Here is a 22,916-nt window from a genome sequence, read left to right on the forward strand (position 1 = left end):
TTAAAATAAGAAAAAAAAAAAAACATAAGAAAAATCAAACTGAATACATCATTTCCTAAACACACATGAACACTTTCCCACAATTTCTGTGAACATGATTTTGTTTCTTGGACAATCCACTGTGGATTGTCAAAGTAAAGAAAAAAAAAAGGGGGGAGGGTAGTTTAAACAAAAATAAAATAAAATAAAAACAAGCAAAACCCCCCCCTCAAAAAAAACAACTTCTTTTTACATACAATACATTCAAACATAAGTTATACAGATGTGCACAGTCTGACATGTTTAAGCCGTTTTTCCCTCCTCGAGGCAGATCATGAGCGGCTTGGATGCTGGTGGTTGTGGGTCAGCTCTGATCTGCAGACGATTACTCCTCTGATGATTGACACCGTAATTCTCCCCAAGTATACAGACCCTCATCACTGACACATTAAAAAAAAAAAAAAAAATCCCGCCGCTGCAGTTGGTGACATCCCATCACTAACTGAAGACAAACCTCAGTAACGGAGTTGCAACTGCATGAAGAATAGCACAGAAACGCACCTGATCCAACCGAGGGAGGAATTAAATCACAAAGAAAATGCAGAATTATCCTGGAAAGAGTTGGTAATGAAACAGAAGCAACTCTGGGACCATCTGGATGATTATACGACTTAATGATTGGAGCATTTATCTCATATAAATGATTTTTTTTTTTTTGGGTTTTTCAAACTTGATCTTCACATATACGCTCATAAAGCCTTTTGTCGCTTTGTTGATGGACAGGGAAAGAAAATCAGCCTATATCTATCCCACAATTAAACAATCAAGGTAACGACCTGCAGCCATAAATTATTATCAAAAAAAAAGAAAAAGAAAAAAAAGAGCACAACATCCTTTGACACTACGACGCCACATGTCAGCTTCGCCCGATAAAAACCCCACAGCAGGAAATTTAGCCGTATCTCGCGAGGTTGAACCTCTCAACTACAAAACATGTTTTTCTGCAAACTTGCTCTAAAAACCTGGAAGACGGCTTCGTGTGTCAGACTAATAAACACCAGGGGACAGTTTCTGTACGCGCTGCAACAGACTGTGGGGTGGATGAGAAAGTTATCGTAGCCTGAACACTGATTGATACGTATGTGTTTGAAAGTATGCCGCAAACACAAACAAAAGTTGGCTCTTCTGTCCGTATGCGGTTATTTTTCCTCGTGCTGTTACAAATCTGACCAAAGGGTGTATTTGCACTAGGGGCTTTGTTTTTTTATGACCAACAGGCCCGTTTTGAGATGTTTGAAAAGCTTTTCTCAGTCTGGGCTAAAAGCAGAAGTGTGGCCTTCTCAGCCTGGATGTAGAGTTTTTGTCTCTTTGCTCCTTCAGATGTCATCGTCTTTAAAAAAAACAAACGAAACAAAACAAAAACACTCTGATGAGTCTGTACAAACTGTAACTGTCCTCTCTGCAGTCAGCATTTTGTGCTCCTGGTACGGAAAACATCTACGACCCTCCTCCAACTGTGGGTAACGTGCAGGTGTCTGCCCACAGTCTTATACCACGGTGCTGAGGGAGGAGGCGCAGTCTGCAGGCATGGAGACGGGGGCGTGGCCATCTGTCGGTGTGTCGGGCCCCACCAGGAGGGTGCTGCTGTCTATGGAGTCCTCCCTCTCCTGACAGGACGGCGCGGAGTCTGGCACCGGGCCTGTCGCGTTGGGAATATTGGCCTGGAGCCCGTCACCCATGGCGTTCATCTGGCTCGGCACGATGGAAACCCCACCATGCCCTGAAGATACAGACGCAGACAGAGAAGTGGGAAACGAGCATTTATCACTCCGCACATGACGATGTTTGTAAAGAACAAGAGAAAAGGATGTGCGCCTACCGAGGTCCACGTAGAGGAGGCTGTCTGGGTTTATGGAGGCTTCGTATGGAGGAGGGGGGTCGTCGGGATGCTGGATGTCGGGGTATTTGTAGGCTGCATAAGGCGGAGGAGGCTCTTGGAAATGAAAAGCGCCTCCCTCCCCATCATCGGACAGATGCAGGGGAGTGAGACCAGTGCCGAAGGCGTCTGGGCCGTAGTCAAAGCCTGGGACTCGTCTTCCAAGGTTAAAGTGGTGCACTGAGATTAAAGCAGAGTTTAAAGTTTAAGGTGCATTTAAAGTGAGCTTTTTGGATTATTCAGACCATCTAAAAATAATAATAATAATAATAATAATAATGGATTGCATTATCATCTCTGTCTTATTGCTGTTTTATCGCACTTAAGATGCTTTGAAGATGGCAACTGACTGAGTGGTCGCAGATCTGGTCTCCGTTTCCAAAGCAACCACTTCAAAAACAACAAGATTGTAAATTGTCACAAAAACTTTGTGCTGCCATCTCCAATAACCTATTTCCCCAATGTGACTGCAGCAACAGCCAAGACTGTTGTTACTCTCATTTGTATGAAGATGCAGAAAAATAGAAATAAATGTAAAATAGAAAAAAAAAACAAACAAATACATTTTAGCTGTATAAAGCATAAAACAAGAGGGGAAATTAAACGAATTAATAAAAATAAGTAGCTTAAAACATAAATATCAATATTTAGAATTAATTTCAACAATTATTTTATTTATTTATTTACTGTTGTTTGTGGCCGTTTTTGCCATCCTTATTGAGTTTTCATTTTTAGAAAGGAAGATTTTTATCTCAGCTTTTTAAATCGTTCCTCATACAGACAAAGATTAAAAAGTGACCACAGGTGTAAACTTTGGATCTCAGTGCTGCAACACTTTACTCACAGTTTCCTCCAATCAGCGTTTCGATGCGTTCACGTCTTCTCTGACGGAGTCTGTGTACCATGAAGAGCAGCAGAGAGAGGATAAGGAAGGACGAGATGCAGCTGACGATCAGCCTCATCCCGCTGGCCATCGAGTCAAACAGACTATTCCCATCTGACGGAGAAGACGGGAAAAATCTAATCAAATCAGGATATGTCCTTGCAAACGTACTTTGTTAAAAACGTTCTTTTGCTGAGCTTCGAAGGAAATTCTGCACCGTTTATGTGTGAATGTGACACAATTTGCACATTAAACAACACTTTCACATCTTTTCCTTGCAGCACTATTTAGAAGAGGAGCAGGAGCTAATTGTTTATATAAATTAGGCAATTTGAATCCTCCTGACTCATTTAACTTAATATACTGAATATCAAACAGTGTAAAAATGTGTAGGTGACGAATCGTGATGCAGAATAACATCTTATAGGACTACGAGCACTGGAAGGCTTCTAATCACTGATAATCATTACACACTGGTGGTGGTGGTTTGTAACCAGTGGGATGTGTTTGGATGCGGTGGTAGTACCTGGATCGAGGCAGGTGAACTTGCAGCACTCTTTGGGATCCTTGCGGAAGTGCTGGCAGCCTTGTGGCCGCTCACACAGCGCGGCGACGCACATCTCAGGCTCGCCGTCATGACACGTGCAGCTGAGACACGGGTCGTCTCCTTTGGGGGTGAAGTAGTAGCCCTCGTTTACGACATTGTCTTTTATATCCACGCACGTTTGCCCTGTGGCACAGAGAATATCAAAATAAACACATGGCCCCAGCGGAGCAAATAACTGACACATTTTTGATAACAAACAGAAAATTAACCCGTACTCCTCTTGCACAGAAACGGAAACTTCTTGTAGCAGTTCTCAGCGTGCCAGCTGTGCAGGCCTCGCTCGTTCATGCTTTTGTACTGAAAGCGCTGCAGCTGTGCACAGAAGACATTGTCTTGGGTGGCGGAGGCCTCCCCCAAGTCTTTCAGACCCTCAGGAGGCAAAAACACCTGCATAGAGCCTGAACACAAACAATTCACACATTAAAGCATTCAAATAAATTGCAGAAGACAAACAGCACATGTAGGTACTTCACAAAGCTGAATCTTTTATACCTTTGTATGCTACTTCCCAGCGGCCATCCAAGGAGTGGCTCTGATTGGTGATCACATACTGGTAACCCACCCAAAATCTGAAACAAACAACACCACTTACACCATGTCTAGTGATGACGCATTAGCTACTACCAGCCACTAGATGGCCTGCAACCAGCTACAGAGCAGTATAACATCTAAAACAACAAGCACACGCACTTCTGCAATATCTTCCTTATTAAAAAAACAAAAACAAACCAGAATTAAAGCAGAAGTTTAAAGACTGAAATGAGATCTCTGTTCAGGAACTGAAACCTGGCAGCTTATTTCTGTGGCAATAAAGAAAACTTACTTGCACTGATCTCTGCACACTTTATCGTCAAAGTCCACCTCGATCTTCAGTATGAACTGCAGCTCCTCGTTGGTCACAAACGTGGCCAACGAGCCGTTGACTTTCTGACACGTATCCACGGCCTGCCAGTAGTTCTCGTTCTTCAGGTACACTTTGTAGCAGCTCGCTGTTTTCTCGTAGTGATGCCACCCGCTGGGACATTTCTCTGCAGACAGAGAAGACAAGAGTGAGCACATGATCGCCATGCAGATTCGATTCAAATAAACCTGCTGAGAGCAAAGTGAGACACTTACTGTTGAAGCGCACCGGCTGAGCCACACCGATGACGTCTTCCACCTGGTCGTACCCGCTGCCATAACGAAACCTCTCCTCTTTTATAACAGCACAAATCAAGACAAAAAGGTTAAAAAAGTGGACTTGTTTGTACGTTCTGCCATAACAAATGTAACTGAGAACAACAGATGGTGTTTTCAGTGTGTAGGATAATTGTTAACAGCCCGCGATAATATTTAGAAGTCAAAACCACCACACATCAGTGAAAATAAGATATATACTGAGGCTGATTCTAATCTGAGGAATATGAAAGCAGAAGCAATGCTTTGCTGACCGTGCAGATAGCATCCTCTACTATGTTTTATCAGGAGTTCACAGAGACTAAAGTCTAGACTGAGGGAAGCACCCCAGTACCGTCTATGTGCAACACAATATAATATACACTTTTTAATGACAAAGTTGTTAATGCGATGGATCTCTTGCTACTCTTTGACTAGCTAGTAAGAAAATAAAGTACGTAGGTATGTTACAAACTATAAAGAAAACACACTGTCTCAATTGTGGCATCTTTACTACTTTTTCTTAGTATAAACTAGAAGAAAAAGATCAGATTTAAAAACGGGGAATATGCTTGATCTCTTAGAGCACATATGATATATCAGCAGATAATAGGTGTTTACTGATATTGGCATTTATAACAGCTGATAAATGAGCATTTAAAATGTAAAAAGACAAGAGAAACAGCCTTCAAATGCTTTTCTGTGTTGATGCTGCATAATCTGTCCACCAGAGGGCCCTCTGTAACTTCCCTGTTAGCAAAACACCTCTGGCACAACAACCAGAGGTGTGTTGCTTTTTTTGATGGTGGCTATATTGGACAACGGATGCTGGATTTGGAGCAGGCAGGAAGGAAAAGAGGACGACCTCAGAGGAGGTTCATGGATGTGGTGATGTAGAAAAGAGGACAGGCTGGTGTGAGACAATGGTGACCCCTGAAGGGAGTAATGGGTAGCAGATAAAAAAAGACTATTTCTCTGTTACATGACTCAATGAGATTTTGTTCTTGACTGATGCTTCAAAAAGGAAGGAACTGCAGGCTATAAAAACAGCAAATACTGAAGAACTTAACTGAAAAAAACCCACCAAATTTGAGGAGCATACACTTTGTTTACATTTATAACAGCATTTATTTTGATTTTGCACTGAGATTCATGACAACTAGAGATGGCACGATACCACTTTTTTAATGTCCGATATAGATATCATAAATTTGGATATCTGAAGATTCCGATATGAATCCGATAGTGTAATTTTTAATCAATAAAACTTCTTTAAAAAAAAAATAAAAAAAATATCTTGCTGCATTTTGTATAAGTTCATATTCAAGTCTAAAAACAAAACAAAACACTAAAGCTATTCTGCTATATTTGTATGCAAAAAATACACTGCACCCAAAATATTTCATAGTTCAGCAATACTGATCAATCTAATAAACTTAAACCTGCACCATCCTTCCTATTCTGGTGTTTTAAAGAGTACTTAGCAGAAATATTAAACAACCTAACTAATAGGGATGTCAACTACCAGCAGAAAAAAAAAATAGGGAACAGCTAGACATTTTAAATGTGCCCCCGTTTCCCTGTTAATGCCCTATCGGCCCCCTGCATAACTTTGCTAGATCCGCCCCTGCACAGTTGCCAGCCGTCAGCTACGTAGAAAAAGATTCTGGTGTAGAAATTAATATTAAATAAATTCTAACAACAGCTTATCACGGTTAAACTTGCTGCTGTTGTTTAGCCGCTGGTTTCCTTTTTCTGGTGCAAAGTGGGCCAAAAACTAACAAGAGAGACGGACTCGCGACAGAAAAGCTGATCAGCCGATCATTGATCAGTTTCATGATTGAAGTAGCAACAGGAGAGGGAGGGAGAGAATGAGAGGCAGTCGCTCCATATATTGGTTGTTAAGCTTAACGTGGGAATGCTTTACAAACATTCACAGATGAACTTACACACTTGCTTTACTTCTCTCTGGGTTAACTTTCTCTGAGATGAAATGCCGGTTTGGTAGCGAGGCTCCAAATGCTCAACCAGACCGCCAAGAGGTCTCGCACGCTACAGCCGCTCTATCATGTGACACATATTGGACTGATGTGCTAAGGTTATGAGCTGAGTTACGCCATGTTGCAAGTTTTGTGAGGTGCTTTCGTGATATTTAATGGATTGGATTACATTTTTTTATTTCTCTCCGACATCCGATCCAGTAATTTAGGTCAGTATTGGACTAATACGGATACATAATATCGGATCGGTCCATCTCTAATGACAACAATCTGTAGCCACAGTTTTCACTGCATACAGTGACAGGCCTTCAGCTGGGTATTTTCAACTTTTCAAGTTTCTCAACTGTAAAGTTGAGACGTTTCTTCTTGCATCGGCCACTCTGCTGTTATTATAAGATTGAAGGATTGCTTCACCTTTTAGTGTTATTAAAAAAAGTTAAGATAAGATAAGATAACCTTTATTAGTCCCACACGTGGGAAATTTGTTTTGTCACAGCAGGAAGTGGACAGTGCAAAAGTTATGAGGCAAAAATTAGAATACAATAAGAATAAATACAGTACACAACTGTACAGAATAGAATAAAATAAAATACTATATACAGTAGAATAAAATAAAATAAATATACAATAAGATAAAAATAGAATACAAATACAAATACTATATACAACTGAGTAAAAATACAACGATGAGTGCCCTAACAAGAACAAAGACTCTCCAGCAAGCCGCTGATTAACGTGACAATAAGCCCTTGACTTGAGTAAGGCTTGCATTTCTCAGTAAGCTCACACTTAAAAAAAACAAAAGGTCAGTAGTTGTCCCTCTAAACATGCAGACTATCAGATATATGAATTTGTCCAGTTTTACTGCTGAATAAACAGAAAGAAAAAGAAGCAGAAGGAAATTACTTCTCAACTTCTTAAGCTGTTCTGTTAAAAATGGGGTTTTACTGCAGAATGAATAGACTTCAGTGTGAACCCTTAATCGTTTAACAGCAGTGCCGGCATGGAGCGTTAACTCGGAGCGTGGACGGCTGCTGTATGGAGGTCACATGCTGCACTCAATCCTTTCACTAACTCCTGTTATGCTGTTAGAGATCTCGGGATAAGGTCTTTCTAGATTTAAGCGGAGAACAATAGGATTTTGTGGTTAGCACTGTTGCCGCACAGCAAGAAGGTCCTGAGTTCAATTCCACCATCAGGCCGGGGTCTTTCTGTGTGGAGTTTGCATGTTCTCCCCATGTTTGCGTGGGTTCCCTCCGGGTACTCCGGCTTCCTCCCACCGTCCAAAGACATGCAGCTTGTGGGGATAGGTTAATTGATTAATCCAAATTGTCACTAGGTGTGAATGTGCGAGTGAATGTGAGTGTGAATGGTTGTCTGTCCCTATGTGTTAGCCCTGCGACAGACTGGCGACTTGTCCAGGGTGTACCCCGCCTTTCGCCCTATGACAGCTGGGATAGGCTCCAGCGCCCCCCGCGACCCTGAAAAGGATAAGCGGAAGCGAATGGATGGATGGACAATAGGATTTTGGTCAAAGGCTTAGTGACATCTATGCAGTGTAGGACAGATGAACCAGCAGTAAACAAAAACAGAGACACATGTGCAGCCACTCAGCCTTTAACCCTTCTTCCCCCTGCCATCTGACGCTGTCAATAGAGCGGACTCACTGTGAGGACTACAAAACCACATCTGAGCAGCTGAGCAAAAGCAAATTAGTAAGACAGGACTGTTTATGTGGGTGGTTATTGTATTAAATGCAACTATGCCATGCTGCAGTTCAGACAGGGACGCAAGGGCCAAGATTTACTATTTTTACGTTTGGTAGGAAAAACCTCTGTGATAAAAACAAAGCTATTGTCAGTATCTGTTGAAGAGGTGCACTGAAAGGAGTGGACGCAGGTATTTAAAAGTCATAAAACCTGATCTACTAATGCTAAAGGCAGGTGATTTTACTGCCAACTGTGCTCAATTTAACTCAGTTCTCCAACTTCTCTGGAATGAGAAGGAGAGATGGCATGTGTTCAAAGTAGAAAAACTTAAGGCTGAGCGCCGCATATTTCTGGCCCTCAATACTACCGATATTCACCCAAGTGACATGTAATTCCTAATTTTCCACTTCCGAACTTGCTCAGTAACATACATACACACTGAACACCAAACGTGTGAATGCTCAGTGTCAAAAATAGCACTGTGAAAAAAATAAAAAACACTGACATGGGGCCAGCTGATTTTTCTGAACAAGAAAAGAAAGAAACAGATATTCTGGCTTCATCCAGTTCAGACCCAGTTAGTATTCCAACCGTCTCCTGTAGTGCAAAAGCATGTTTATGGATGGTGTGCGACTTGCTTTGTAGCCGTGTTCCTGTGGGATTACGCTTTAGCAGGAAATCTACAACCTAACTATGTCGAAACTCAACGCATTAGCCTTACATGCACCTCCCTAGAAATGTAACCACACATTGGGTTAATGCAGCCCACAACTACTCTGATTGGTCAATTATTCCTGTGTATGTCTGGCTACTTTTTGGTTCAGTTTTTCAAATTTATCAGTGAGAGCATAAAATCATCGCCTCAATGTAAGGAATAATAATCAATATTAGAACTCACAAATATCAGCAAATTCCTGAAGGGAGATTGTTGAAACTATCAGAATGAAGACGAGGGAGTGTACAAAGAAATGGAAAAAGTCCCCTCAAGCCCCCGAAGAACACTGACCACAACAAAGCATTGACATTGCCTGGCATCGCATGGAAAACACCAGGACACGACCACACTGTAATTAACATGTAATGCACCAGCACAAGAGTAAGTGCAAGCTGTGGGCTCCACAAAGCTTCCCTGCACAGGTCTGGCGCACTGGCGACCTGTCCAGGGTGTAGCCAGGTGGGATAGGTGGGATAACTCCAGCCTCCATACAACCATGAGCTGGATAACCGGTTTAGATGGAAGGAGATTACCCAGAAAACAAAAACATATTGATTTTCCTTCAGCTGCCTCTCATTGATCTGAGCTGCCATGCTCTTTCAAAGAGAAAGCACATGTCCTGTTCATCCTGCTCTTTTACTCCATCATATTCCTTAATACACACTCACTCAATCAACTCTTCTGTATGTAGATGTCACTGCTCATTAATGACATGGACTAACAGCGTCTTTGTTTACAAACTGAGGCACTGATGGCTGATCACCTGCAGATAACTTCCATTTACCCTGTATACTAAATCTGTGCATATATTCACCTGAACATCTCTCAGTTTGGCTTGATTAGATTGCGCTACATCCTCCACACCTGTATTCAGAGCTGCTCAGCTGTGGTCTGATCATCCAAGCGTGAAAAGGTTCTAAAAGGTTCTGGGTGTTGCTAGACTTTCCAAAAATCAATCATGTTATGGGTGTTAGGTAACAGACTGAGTGTGAAAGGGCTTAAGTGAGCTGCACTCACGGGGACAGTCCATCTCGTCACTCTTGTCCTCACACGCTGTCCAGCCGTCACACTGCCAGGACATCGGGATACACTGCATCTTCCCACTGCGGCAGGCAAACTGCCCGGGGCTGCAGCGCTGCTCTGAAATACACACAAAAAAAGAGGGTTTATGTGGTTAAACCTGCACATAACCAAGGCCTTTTTCCTAAGAAGAGAAAAACCATTTAAACTCAGAGTGCAGCAGTCTGAATGGCGCCGTGTGAGCTTTCAAGGCAGTTAATAAAATAAGATGTCTGAGATGGCGAATGGGTAAATGTACAATTAGAGCTGCTTGATCACGGCAAAAATCATCATCACCATTACTTCGTGAGTATTGACATTGGGATGATTTAACACAACTGCTTACACGCTCAAAACAAAAACAACAACAACAAAAAAACCACAACAGGCCAAATGCAAAGGAAAGGGATGCACTTTTTGGCCAAACAAGAGCATTATTGGAAAACACACAACGTTATTATGTTAATAAATGAGTGGAAGACAAAATTGTAACTGAATAAAAATTCAATCAACTGTGCTTCCTGTGATTGTGACTGTCCTAATTATTACTCTTAGGGTACTCTTAGGGCAGAGCTACTGTCCTAAGAGTAGCTCTGCCACTTTAACAGAATTTGTCTGGTATTTCCTTTGACGTAGTGGTGTCATTTCTGTGCCTAGGAAGTAATAGTGACCCTTAAGCCCCTTGCTTGTATGTTTGGATTTCTTAAACTTTATCAGAGATGTCGATCAACTGCAAGGAGGAAGATAATCTGCAGAGCCATTTCATCATGTCTGCAAGCCACTGCGTTATGTTTATAGCCTGACATTAATAGAATCTGCTGCTAAGAGTATTTCATGATATTCAGTAACATTAGAGCGCTGAGTACTCCTGCAAGCAGTTCAGTGATGACAGCAACTCAAGAAGAAGCCTAAGGCACACAGCAGACAATACTGAACTTCTATGTTCTGTCTGTTTAGCGGCCTATGAAATAAACTGAGCTTTCCCGATGCAGTTAAACAGCTCAGTGGGCAGTGTCAACATTACTGATCATCAGATCAATAACTTATCACTATTTGCTTGTTTTTAGATTGTTACAGAAAAGGGTAAGTTCAACATACTCGGGATATCGCTTGCCTTTACTTAAGCTGTCATATGAAAGTACATATACTTCTGTTAAGTGTTTCCAGCTGGGCATCGTGTACCTGGAGTTAGGGCTGCTCAATTAATCAAATTTTAATCACGATTACGATCTGGGCTTTCAACGATCATTAAAAATGACTGAGCCGATTATTAGCCCCTCCCTCATTTATCCGCGACACCTTAAAGGCCGGTCCGTGAAAATATTGTCAGGCATAAACCGGCCCTTGGCGCAAAAAAGGTTGGAGACCGCTGATTAAGAGGACCCGAGGGAAGCTCGGAAAGCTAAGCAGAAGTTATTTGGAGAGTGACTGCCGTTGGTTGAAAAGAGAGGTAAAAAAAAAAAAACCTCAGTGGTGTTGTACACTATTTTATATTATTTTTTAAAGTCATTATTCAATACATTGTTATTGTTAACCCTTTAAAGCCGGTCAGAGCACCATGCTCCGTTTTGTGTAACATTTTTAAATCCCTGTAGAACCTGAACCGTGTAAGCTAGGGCAATATTTTTTTTTTTTTTGCATAAGAAACCAGAGGAGTTTTACTTACATCTTATGCCATCAGCTTGTCCTCGGTCACGGTTTCCTTCCACATATAGCTTTGCAAAAGTTGCATAAAAAGCGCTTGCAGGAACAAAAACACAATATTCCAGAAACACGCTTTGCCGATCCGATCAGCTGTTCGTAACACTTCCCACAGTGAAACAGACGTCAGCGCAAACTATCGCATGTCCGCCATTTCCTGCCCGAAACCGGAAGTGACATAATTTTCGCGGAAAATGTAGTTTTTTACTTGTAGGCTTTAAAAGCCTATACTGGTGTTTTTATAAGTCATGTTTGACTTTTCTGAATAGTTTCTGGGATGCTTGCAACTCGAATTGCACTGCTGGAAATAGTTTATTTTGATGCACCTGCTGTTTTTAGATTTCCTGTTGTTGTAAACTATTTTTTGCAACTTTTTTGTATTTAAAAGTTTTGAGGGATAAACCTCTTAAATTTCTCCAAGTAGAAATATATGTAAAAAAAAACAAAAACGATTTTCAATTTTTTTCTAGTTTATTGCACTTTTTTGCAATTAATGTAGTTACTATGGACTTAATGCATACATATTATTAAAATATGGGCTATAACAGTTGTATAGCAACTTGAAATGCTCCCACAAATGGCACTACAACATATAAAAAAATAATATAAGCTCTGGCGGACTTGGTTCTATAGTAGGTCGTAAGGGTTAAATAAATATTGTCAAATAATCGAGATCTCAATTTCAGTGAAAATAATCGTGATTATCATTTTTGCCATAATCGAGCAGCCCTACCTGGAGTCAAATGTTTTAACCGATGCATGAAACAATACATTTTTAGACATAAGTGGTAATGGCTGCCGTTTTATTTGTGAATATTTATTACACGGCGTGCTGCGGGGAAAAGCCTGTTCTAACGTTTGAGTCTAAGGTTTATTTTTTAGCACCTGGCGGCTCTTTTTTGCTTCTCATCCGTAAATAATCTGCTCTTTCACGTGATTCAGTTTATTTTGAAAAGTCTCAACAGGCTCTTGATCTTTATTCTGAAAGGTTTATGTGGAAAATAAACAAGCGGACACCAATGGTTTTATCGTTGTTGTTGCTAACGACAACTCATAAAAACAGGCGCTTGTCCGACCGTACTGTGGTTATATTAAATATAAGAGAAAGAGAGAACTTTAAGAAATTAATATAGCCACTACAGTGACCATCAAAACGATGAAAAAAATATTTCCGTAAACAGTTTATTTTGCGACACCACGAAACAAACGATAGCGTAAAATGAAACGATAGACGTTTTTATATCGTCATCCGATATATATCATTATATCGAACAGCCCTAGGACAGAGTGAATGAAAATAAAAACTGAAATTTAAGTTCCTTTCCTTAATACAGGGTATTATTTTCAACAATAGATTTAACAGTCCTGCCCATTAGAGATCAGACTGTGCTACATGAAGCCCATTAACTAAAATCTGTTTTAGCCCACCTGGTTTATATTAAAATATAAATTTGACTGCTTTAAAAGGACTTTTAGTTTAATACAGGGTGACTCTTATATTGAAAATCTGCTTGAAAACCCCAAAAACATACTGTGCTTACCTGACAATAATCTTGCCAGAGCTACCCGTGGACCTGAAACAAATAGAAAAAAAAAATAGAGTGACTAGCCTGTATATCAGTGTGTCGTCTTTCAAAAAAAAGTAAAAATATATTTCATTTAATCCAGTCCGATTTAAAAAAAAAAAAAAAAAAAGTTATATTTTTTTAATCCTTTTTATGCTGCTCGTGATTTTTTTCTTTATTTCTTACTGTCACCTGTTCTCTCCACCCTCTTGTTTGTGAGGACACAGGTAGTCATGTAAACCTGCAGAGGAGCTGCATCACCCACTTGCCTGACAAATATAGCAACACAATTTTTTTCTTAGAAGAGAGAGAAAGGGAGAAAAAAAAAGCTTATTTAATTTAAAACCAGACCTCCAGCTTTGAAAATCAACACAGCTGCGACCACAACCTAAACTGGACTTCAGTGTTAAATATTATTTATTTGTACTACAGGTGGTGCAAAATAAATAAGCAATTACAAGAAAAAAAAAACCAGATTTCCCAAATAAAAGCTGTCAGTTAGTTATAAGAGTTAGTTTTGATGTCAGATTTTCTAAATAAAAGTTATTTCCCAGATGTCTGACTTCATTACCATCATACTTCAACTTTTATAGCCAAACTATTTAGCTACCGTTCTTTTGCAACAAGCATTAAAGCCCAACAACACCACCGGATTTCCAGAAAGCCTAGTTCTGATTGCTGCAACCTTACTGCACAAGGATTCCTTAGACACTAACAACCCTGTGGGAACTTCTCACTGGGCTTTACACCATGATTTAAGCATTAAAAAGCTTTTTCTAGTACTGGACTGTACATCCCTATTTTATAGAGAAGCAGGATGAAGAAAAAACCCCACATTGTGGCTGGGATGAATTCATTGCAATTTGTTCTTGGAAGCATTACAACGCTACCAGTTCATCTATATTTTAGTGTAATGCTTGTCCGAGGGTTAAACAGCGCCAGAGTTGTTAATTTAAGCTTAGGAAAGCTAATGTTAGATCGAAGCAGTGCTACTGAACCTGTAACCCTTAAGGTTAACAAGATCACACAGTCCACGGGTGTTTTAATAGCCATCTCACACAGAAATGTCACCTCTTGGTTAATGCTAAGTGGACTGAGGTGCATTACAGACACATCTCAGTCTCCAGGGAGTGAGTGCATCATCAAACTTGAATGTGTGTCAAAATGACAGATAACTTTAAAGACATTAACAATTAAACACATTAGAGGGAGCTAATAATAATAATTCATCCTTAAGTTTATGATAAATAATTGTTGGTGGATGGGTTAAAAAGCTTTGTTTACGGTAATCAAACAGGGGCAGAAGGTGATGGCCCTTAGTTGGAAGCAGGCTTGTTTTAGAGTCCGATTTTTTTTTTAAATCTAATGCCCCAGTTCAATCAGTGCATTGAATGAAGCTTCGCTCAGATTCCCTCATATTTGCCCTCTTAAAGTCATGACATTATGACTGCAGGCAATCATATTTCAAAAGTGAGGGGATTTCCCCTTTAAATGCTTCCACAGGGGGGATTTATACACTTTGGGAGGGATCAGGGTCAGTTTGAGGATCAAACTGTTGGGGGGATAAGCCGAGTGAGCTCAAGACTGGAGGTCCGAATAACCGATAAGTAACGTGCAGGTCACTGGTTTGAGTCCCTGTTCAGATGAAGGCACTTCCTTTTTCTCCAGAGTGTGATCCTAGGTGTCTTAAGTAGATTTAGATGTCTGCACTCTGTCAATTTCACATCTTTTAAGTCTCATAGAAACATGGAAGGAAAGCACATCAGACGTTGTCCACATTGGATGTCAATTCATCTTTGGAGCAATTTGGACCAGTCCGGTGCAATGCTTTTAATTGTTTTGGGTATTTTCCTACATTATAAATGCTAATTTGAGGCCCTAGTTTCTGATATATAGTATTCTCCATGTGCAGGAAGCAAACAAGACTTTTATTAGCAGTTCTGGTTTCTATTTTGAGTCTTACTGACTAGCACAGACTTGGAAAATAGGAATACATTGGCTGAAATGAATCTCAAACACATCAACACTTTGTCCAATCACAATTCAGCTATTTATTGAGTTTAAATAAAAAGCTCCTTACTCATAGTCAGACTGCAAACAGTGACTGAAACACAAAAAAGGACATCCAGACTTATGTGTGATTTTTCTTTTATGTGGATACCCACCGGCTATGGTAGTAGCTAAGGATTTTGGGAAGTGGCGACCCTGAAAATTGATCATGAGGACAGGTTGACTTTCCATGCTTTTTATTTACAGAAAGATAAATAAAACACAGCCCAATAAAACCTCTGATAAAACCTCTGATATGCCACAATAAAAGCTGCTTCAAATCAAAATCCCTAGTGTTTCAGTGGACACTAGCAATACAGTTTATTGAAACACGCATGCTTTTATTGTGAAACATTTTCTTGTGTATTAAATATATTACAAACGAATTAACCAATTACCTTATAATGTACATGTTTGCAGACTTGCTAAAGAAAACAAGCCTCTTGCTGTGTGTAGCTGAATAAACACTTTCATCAGAGAAGGATGTGAGCTTTTTCCTCTTCCCTACAAGGCTGCCAGATAATTGTAACAAATCCTCCGACAGGGAACAATATTTTAATTTAAAAAATTTTCCCCATACATTTCCCACTAATGAATATTGCAATAAGACTTGTTGCTAAGGCTAAGAAGCAAACAAAGCCAAATCCAGCTTGTTACTGGCTGACTCTTTATATAGTTACATGTGCTCCTTCAGAACTATAAAATACAAGCATATGTGCTCCATTTGAATGATGACTGTCTGTGCACATCAGTATTCATGCTTTCAGTGCATAGCTGGTATCTGTACTGCTCGAAAACCCACAAATGCTACTGGAATCAGAATAAGATGCCAGCAGCTGCCTGCTTTAGGTTATCAGACATTACAAGCTGAAATCAGGACTTGTGCATATCCAACCTGTTCATATATCAGAATAACAATGATTAGGCAGTTATTGTTTTGTTACTGCTGCGGGAAAACACAAGGTCAGAAAATCAGAGATCTCAGTTTAGTTAAAGGCAACAGGGGCAAAAAAACAAAAAAAAACAACAACAACTAAAAAACCCCATCCCTTGCCGAGGCTTTTTTTCAGGATTTTATGATCTGTACATGTTGACAAAAGAATCAGCAAACACTGGTTACCCTGAGCGAAGTGAGCCTCTGCATCTCTTATATAACCGACAGGAAAGCACAATAAAGACTATGAGACTGCCCCAGCTCGGTCCCGCTCAAGTGTAACGGCACAGTGAACCGGCCTTGTGCACACGCTGCATCATCTCCAGCTGCTGATGATTCATATCAGCACTGAGCTTTGCTGTTAAAAGCACTGTGTGGGTATGGACATTCATTTATTTCTTTTTCATTGCACCATCTCACATTAACAAGCCATATTTTTATCTGCACCTTGTGCATGAAAGCACTGCTGGTCAGCTTCCTGTGATAATTAACCAAAGTAAAGCGCCTTTCCTGTGCTAACACTGTCAGTTCAGCTGTGAGACACACTTAATATTTAAAATTGTAAACAAAGCTGTGTGACTGGAAGCTACAATGTTATTAGAAAAAGTTAACACTGTTTCCAAAGTAAGTAGTGTCAAAGGGGCAATACGGATTATCTCTATAGACCAATTCACCATGTTAGCTATAAGACGCCTTATGAAATCAGTCCTTGAGTCACTTCTATATTATTTTAAATTCCTCTACAAAAGCAGTCCCCAGCAAACCAGGACGAGAAGTGTCAAAGTGAAAAAGTTTTGCTCTACAGCCAGAAATGTGAAAGGGGATGAGGGCTGTCTTACAGCAATCCTGCAGAAGGAAGTAATTCACCCGTATAGACACTATTTACCCCATAAAACAACCAAATGGAAACCATAACTTAGCCTCATGTCTGGACAATGTTGACATCAAATTTCACGAGTTCTCTCAAGCGCCATATTATCTCATTTACTGCTTTTCGCTAGCTGCCAGAATACACGTACACAGGGTTATTTTGCCCACATGTCATGTTTCAAACATTTGCCTCAGTGACCTTTCAATAAACTGCATCACTGTATTATTGCGTGGCTGTACTTCAAGTCTACCTGTTAAAATCCTCAAACGATAAATGGCACAGGTTGAAACACCGCCAATTTTTTTGTGAAAAACAGACTACTGAACAGCCGACAGTGCAACACAAATCGGCTGCTCAGACCCACAGACAAGACCCAAAGATTAGCTGACTGCAGCTCAAGTTTAAGCTGATGGTTGTGTCAGTCACACTACACAAAAACAACCAAGCTCTGTTCACTTTTATACGCTGTTGGCTGTGCTTAACCTCTTGACTCTTTTTTTAGAGCGCACACTGAAGTTTTTCACTCTCAGACAGCTCGGTTCACCTCTAGTCTCTGTAACCCACAGGACACATGCTAACCACTGGGCCTATCATGTGCATTTCTGCTTTTATCTTAACCATACATACTGCTTCTAGCGTGTATTGTTATGCATCATGCAAATGCAGGAAACCTGCTGATTTGCCTTATTTGCACGTGAAACTCAGCTGGCCAATTGAGATGATCCCGATCACATAGATTTGCCTTAAAATGTGTGACACTTCAGTGTTGCCTGCCTCATTGGAAAATGCATAATCTGAACCTTTGAGAGTTTGCTGGAGTCAGCTGTGAAACAAATGTAGAAAGCAGGTATGCCCTTTATAAGTGTTAAAAATGTATGAGGATGATGTGGTTTAGCGGGTTACATCAATACCAAGTTAATGTCTCCACAACACGAAGTCTTAAGCAATTATTTACATGTACGTTCAGATTTGGAGTTATACTCCCGCAGTCTTGATCTCAAGTCAAATGACCAAGTCATGGTTGAAATAGTGACAAAAAAAAGCCAGCCCAACTTATAAAAACACAAGATGATGCATTCACTCCTGAGCATTTAAGAAAATCATGACTGTACTATTTGGAAACTCCTAATATAAATAAACATTTGCCCAGGGAACAAACCTCGACACGACCGATAAAAAGCACGCCCTGTTTGGTGTGCCAATTGTTTTCTAGGTGGGAGGTTTCTCCTTTGGATCGAGGCAGACAATAAAGTGTTTATTCATGAGGCTGAACTGATAGTCTGAACTGAATATCAGGATCACAAGACGGGGATTAAAGCAAACCACAAGACGCATTTGGCCTTTCCCTGCTCAAATGGACATCTAAACAGCACCTTAGAAGCTCTGCATTTGAAACAAAAGTAGAACACACTTACAGCAGAGACAAATAATAATTTTTTTTTACCTGTTTGGATTTCTATGACCTTCCAGGTGTATTTTATAATTATTCACTGTCACCAGGGGGCAGCATTTTACCAGTGGATGTGCTCAGGTACTTTCAAACAAGAGCTGCTGTTTAACTGTTGGCATTTCTTTTTAGGTACTGCTGTTTCCTTTGTGCCAGGCTGCAATTATAAAAAGCCTCATTGAAGGTTACACTGACTCACTAAACCATCTTCGAGTTTAAAATGGTATTACACAAAAGTATAGCACAGCACTAGTTCTTATTAAGTGGGCATCTCTTCAACACAATACACACAAGTCAAAGTGATTGTTCCTAAACATCAGTTGATAAGCTCTTACTTTGGGTGGTTTTTACAGATATGAAACAATATTGTGTTAAAATGGAGAGTAGTTTTAAACAAAAAAATGCATTTCTTTGTTTAGGGATTTGATTGTTTCTTTTTCCCTTTTCAAATGTTACAGTGTGTCCTGTGCAGGGGTGCCATGATATTTAAAACAAATACTGCCATGATGTTAATAATAGACATAAATCAGGGTTCCTTTTGCTCAAAATGAGCTTTTGGCAGTGACTTTTGATATTGATCAGGGCGCATGTAGTTAAGGCAAAAAGCCTGTGTTACCTGATTTAACAAACCTTTTCCTTTTATTGTATTTAACCTTAAATCAACTAAACTCAGCTTTAGAAAACTGATTTGCAACACACAATCCCCGTCTTTTGTGGACTCTAAAATATATATAATCATCTAAGAAAGGTGTTTTTCTGGCTACATTCCCTTACCCTACCTCCCTGCTAGGGCTGGGCCATATTATACCGTTCACGGTAATACCGGTATAATGTTAGGCAACGATAGGAAAATGAAATATCGCGATAGAATGGGAGTAAAACGCGCATGCGCAGTGCCTTTGTTTTCATACGCACATGGCCGATTGTTGAGTGAAACAGATGAACCAGAATTGGTTTGTAAAAATGGTGCAACTTCCGTGATGTGGAACTGGTTTGGTGTTTGTCCGTCAGATACACAACAAAGCACATTTTTTTGCAGAACATGCAAGCGGCCGTCGTTATTGTCATATTTGTCGGACTAAGATGCTCTTAAATCTGGGAGTAATCTGGGTCCTAAACTCCATATGCTTCAGGTCAAACAACACTGCAGCATCACTTAGAGTTAAAAACTGTCTAAATTATTTCATCTTTAATAAAACGATCAGCATTGCTGCTTTACCAGGTGTAACTATAAAGTTTAACTTCCAGGCATCCATGAAAACAAAAGTTATTACATTTAACGGAGTTAGAAGTTAGCAGGAAGCTAGCGGAAGTTAGCTCGCTAGTTTCGCTAGTTACCTAAGCATGATATTGCATGTTCTGACTGAGAGATTTCTGAAAAAAATCAAACGTACAGCTCTGCTATCACTTCCAACATAAATGAAGACAGGAAACTAAACAGCAGTGACGTTTGTAGGGTTACTGAAGTTGGGCTAGCTGGTATATAATGATGTGCTACGTGATCGCTAGCGACACAGCTATGTTAGCATAACATAAACAGTGAAGCTGGAGGACGAACACTAACACTTTTCCACTTATAAAAGTTAACGTGAAGGTTCTTCATGGTTAGAGACAAATGCAATCGCATGGCAGGGTGCTGTAAACGGACCAAACTTCAGTCAGGAGAACAACTGAGATAATCCATCCACAATACGAGGTTAGTCATTAATATACTGCAACAACATGGGAATAGAGCAGCTGCCAGAGAATTCAACATTAATGAATCAATGGTACAGAAGTGGAGGAAGCAAGAAGAATGAGTTTAATAAAGTTTGATTTATCTGACTGCTTTGTTTCGCTTAATGTGCCTTATAATCCCGTGCACCTTATGGTCCGAAAAATGCGTACTGCACCTCTTTTTAACTTCAGTGGATATTATATATGGTTATGCTCAGGATATGTCAGCCCATTTCTACTGGAAATGCCTTTTGGTTAAACTTTCAGCAAGGAATTTGCATTTGCACTGTTACATTTTTATAAAGCTTTAATGTACATAAAAACCAGCTTCTTGTTTAAGTGAAAATAAATGGAAGGTTGTCTTTTTGCGCTAGTAATGTTGTGGAGTTGTATTTTGTCTCGCATCAATTATATCGTCGGTTATATCGTTATCGCAAATTTTCAAATATATATCGTGATAAATATTTTTGGCCATATCGCCCTGCTCTACTCCCTGCACTAATGTGCTGCAGATTTTTAGTGCAAGCAATTTGTCAAAATAAGACAAAACATCCAATAAATGAAGTTAAACTGAATTTTTCTATACAGATGTTTTTTTGACCACTATATTCATATAGTGGCACCACTAGCCCTGAGTATTAGCTTACGAGCTTATGTTGCCACAGAGACATGACGCATTACCCTTTAATCTCTATTCATCAACTAAGAAGTTTCCTTCAGACAGCTTTATCGTTTTAGTCATCACACTGGTGTGTAGTGCGATGTGCCTGGGCTTGCAGCTCTATGATGTGAGACCGGTTTAGTGATGCAGGAGCATGAATCTCTGACATGCATTTCAAATTGAGGCTTCACGGCGGAAGCGGAGACCAACCCTGGAATGTAGTGAAGCCTAAATACACCTACATTGTTTACAAAGCTTTGGATTGAGCCAAGATATCGTTTCCACCTTGCGTAAGCACAATTAAGTGAATAAATGATTATGAGCTGTATCAAAAGGTCAAAACTAGACGGTTGACTCGAAGCGACCTTGTTTATTTTGACAACAACACACAGCCTTACTTGATTTTCAGGTGAAATAAATTATAATTTCGTTTAGAGATTTCAAGCTGGTGGGCATTACTTTAAAAGATTAAACATAACAAGAGTGCCAGCAGCAGCAGTAAAGGGGTCCTCCCCGCTGTCCAGCAGCAGCAGGAACACGGGTTAAAAAGTACCGGAGTCCCCGGCTTGTGGAGCAGGCCTCCCCGGTGAACCTGCCGCCCCCTGCCTCCAGCTCTAATCCGTTTGTCCCACTTTCTAGCAGAGCCCGGGGGGAATACATGCACAAGAAAAACAACTCGGAGAGGCTATTTACCTGCCCGTGGTGGGTCCGTTAAGGTGAGGACGAAGAGAAGAGAGAAGAGGACGAAACTGCTGCTGTCAGCTTTCGGCAACATTTATCCTCCATTCATAGTAACTCCTCTATCCAGAAATGTAAGATATATTCCGAGGATCTGCACCGCCGCCGCCCTTTCCGAAACTACACCGCGAAAAGCTGAACGCAATTTGTGCCCATTTTCACGCAGTCGGAGCGGCAGCTGAGGGAAGAAAACAGCGTGTGCACAAGCATAGTCGTACCGCTCAGCGACCAGGGTCGTGCTTCCGAGGGGCTAACGTTAGCTAGCTGAGCCGCTCTGCCGTTAACGTCCCGTCCCGCTGCTCGGTGCCGAGCGACTCTCATCCAAGATGGCCGCGGCCTCCCATCACAACAATCCCAAACATGCAGCGCGCACACACAGGCCATCAGCTGGAGGAGCCAGGGGCGGGGCTTACTGCGCGCGTGCGTGTGTGTTTGTGTGTGTGCTGAGGCCATTCAACTCTAAATATCGCTAGTTAAATAATTTCTTTGACTCAAGATAAAACTAAAAAGGCACAAGATGTACATCATACTATTATTATTATTATCATCTCTGGGAAATAATAATAATATTTAACGTGAGAAAAGGGTTTTAAGACTAATGTATCGAATAAAACGTTCTAAATATAACTGTTATTCTTGTAAATTTAACTGATTGTATTTAGTATTGTCTTTTCTATTTTGTTGTAAATGTATTTAAAACAGTCAGTTCAGTTTAAAGCTGAAAATATTTACTTTCAGATAATTTGCACATATTTCAAGCTGTGTGCACATTTTGTGTTTTCTTTTTAGAACTTTTTTTTTTTTAAAGAAAATTAAACTTTAGATAATTTATCCTGCAAAGTTATACAAACCTATGTCAATTCTGAAAGACTTTAAACCAAATAGTCTTTTTCAATAAAAAATTAAGGAAAAAAGCAGCTGAGAAAGAGTATAGTTTAACCCAACAACACTAAATCGTGCCAGACATTTGGAACATGTCTAGATGAAGTTTGTGGAATGTGGATGACAAACCTTGTCCTAAAGCTATTATGAATCTTACTTAAGTTTCCATTCAACCCCTCCAGCCGGTTGGGGCAGATGGCTACCTCTCCCTGAGCCTGATCCAAACAGAGGTCACTTCCTGGTAAACTGGAGTTTTCCCACAATCATCTAGTGCTTGCTCACAGGGGATCATCTGACTGTTGAGGTTTT

General features: G+C 40.3%; 1 protein-coding gene across 2 annotated transcripts; it reads right to left on the reverse strand.

Moving 5' to 3' along the window:
* Positions 1 to 212: 212 nt before the first annotated feature.
* Positions 213 to 22,059, reverse strand: dgcr2 (DiGeorge syndrome critical region gene 2). Of its 2 annotated transcripts, none has more exons than XM_085359760.1 (11): positions 21,681 to 22,059; positions 13,286 to 13,318; positions 10,002 to 10,124; positions 4,522 to 4,599; positions 4,229 to 4,433; positions 3,898 to 3,974; positions 3,621 to 3,803; positions 3,325 to 3,528; positions 2,760 to 2,912; positions 1,859 to 2,095; positions 213 to 1,759 (listed from the first exon to the last, which is right to left on the reverse strand). In XM_085359760.1, exons 1-11 carry the CDS (start codon positions 21,760 to 21,762, stop codon positions 1,527 to 1,529), a joined length of 1,608 nt encoding a protein of 535 aa, XP_085215886.1. In that variant the 5' UTR covers positions 21,763 to 22,059; the 3' UTR covers positions 213 to 1,526. The 2 variants fall into 2 exon arrangements, with proteins under 2 accessions (XP_085215886.1, XP_085215885.1); XM_085359759.1 differs by having other exon boundaries at positions 3,615 to 3,803.
* Between the last annotated feature and the right edge of the window lie 857 nt (positions 22,060 to 22,916).

Source organism: Diplotaxodon limnothrissa, linkage group LG7 (assembly GCF_057381915.1).
Source record: "Diplotaxodon limnothrissa isolate DT_005_m linkage group LG7, D_limnothrissa_male_GT1.1, whole genome shotgun sequence".
NCBI lineage: Eukaryota > Metazoa > Chordata > Actinopteri > Cichliformes > Cichlidae > Diplotaxodon > Diplotaxodon limnothrissa.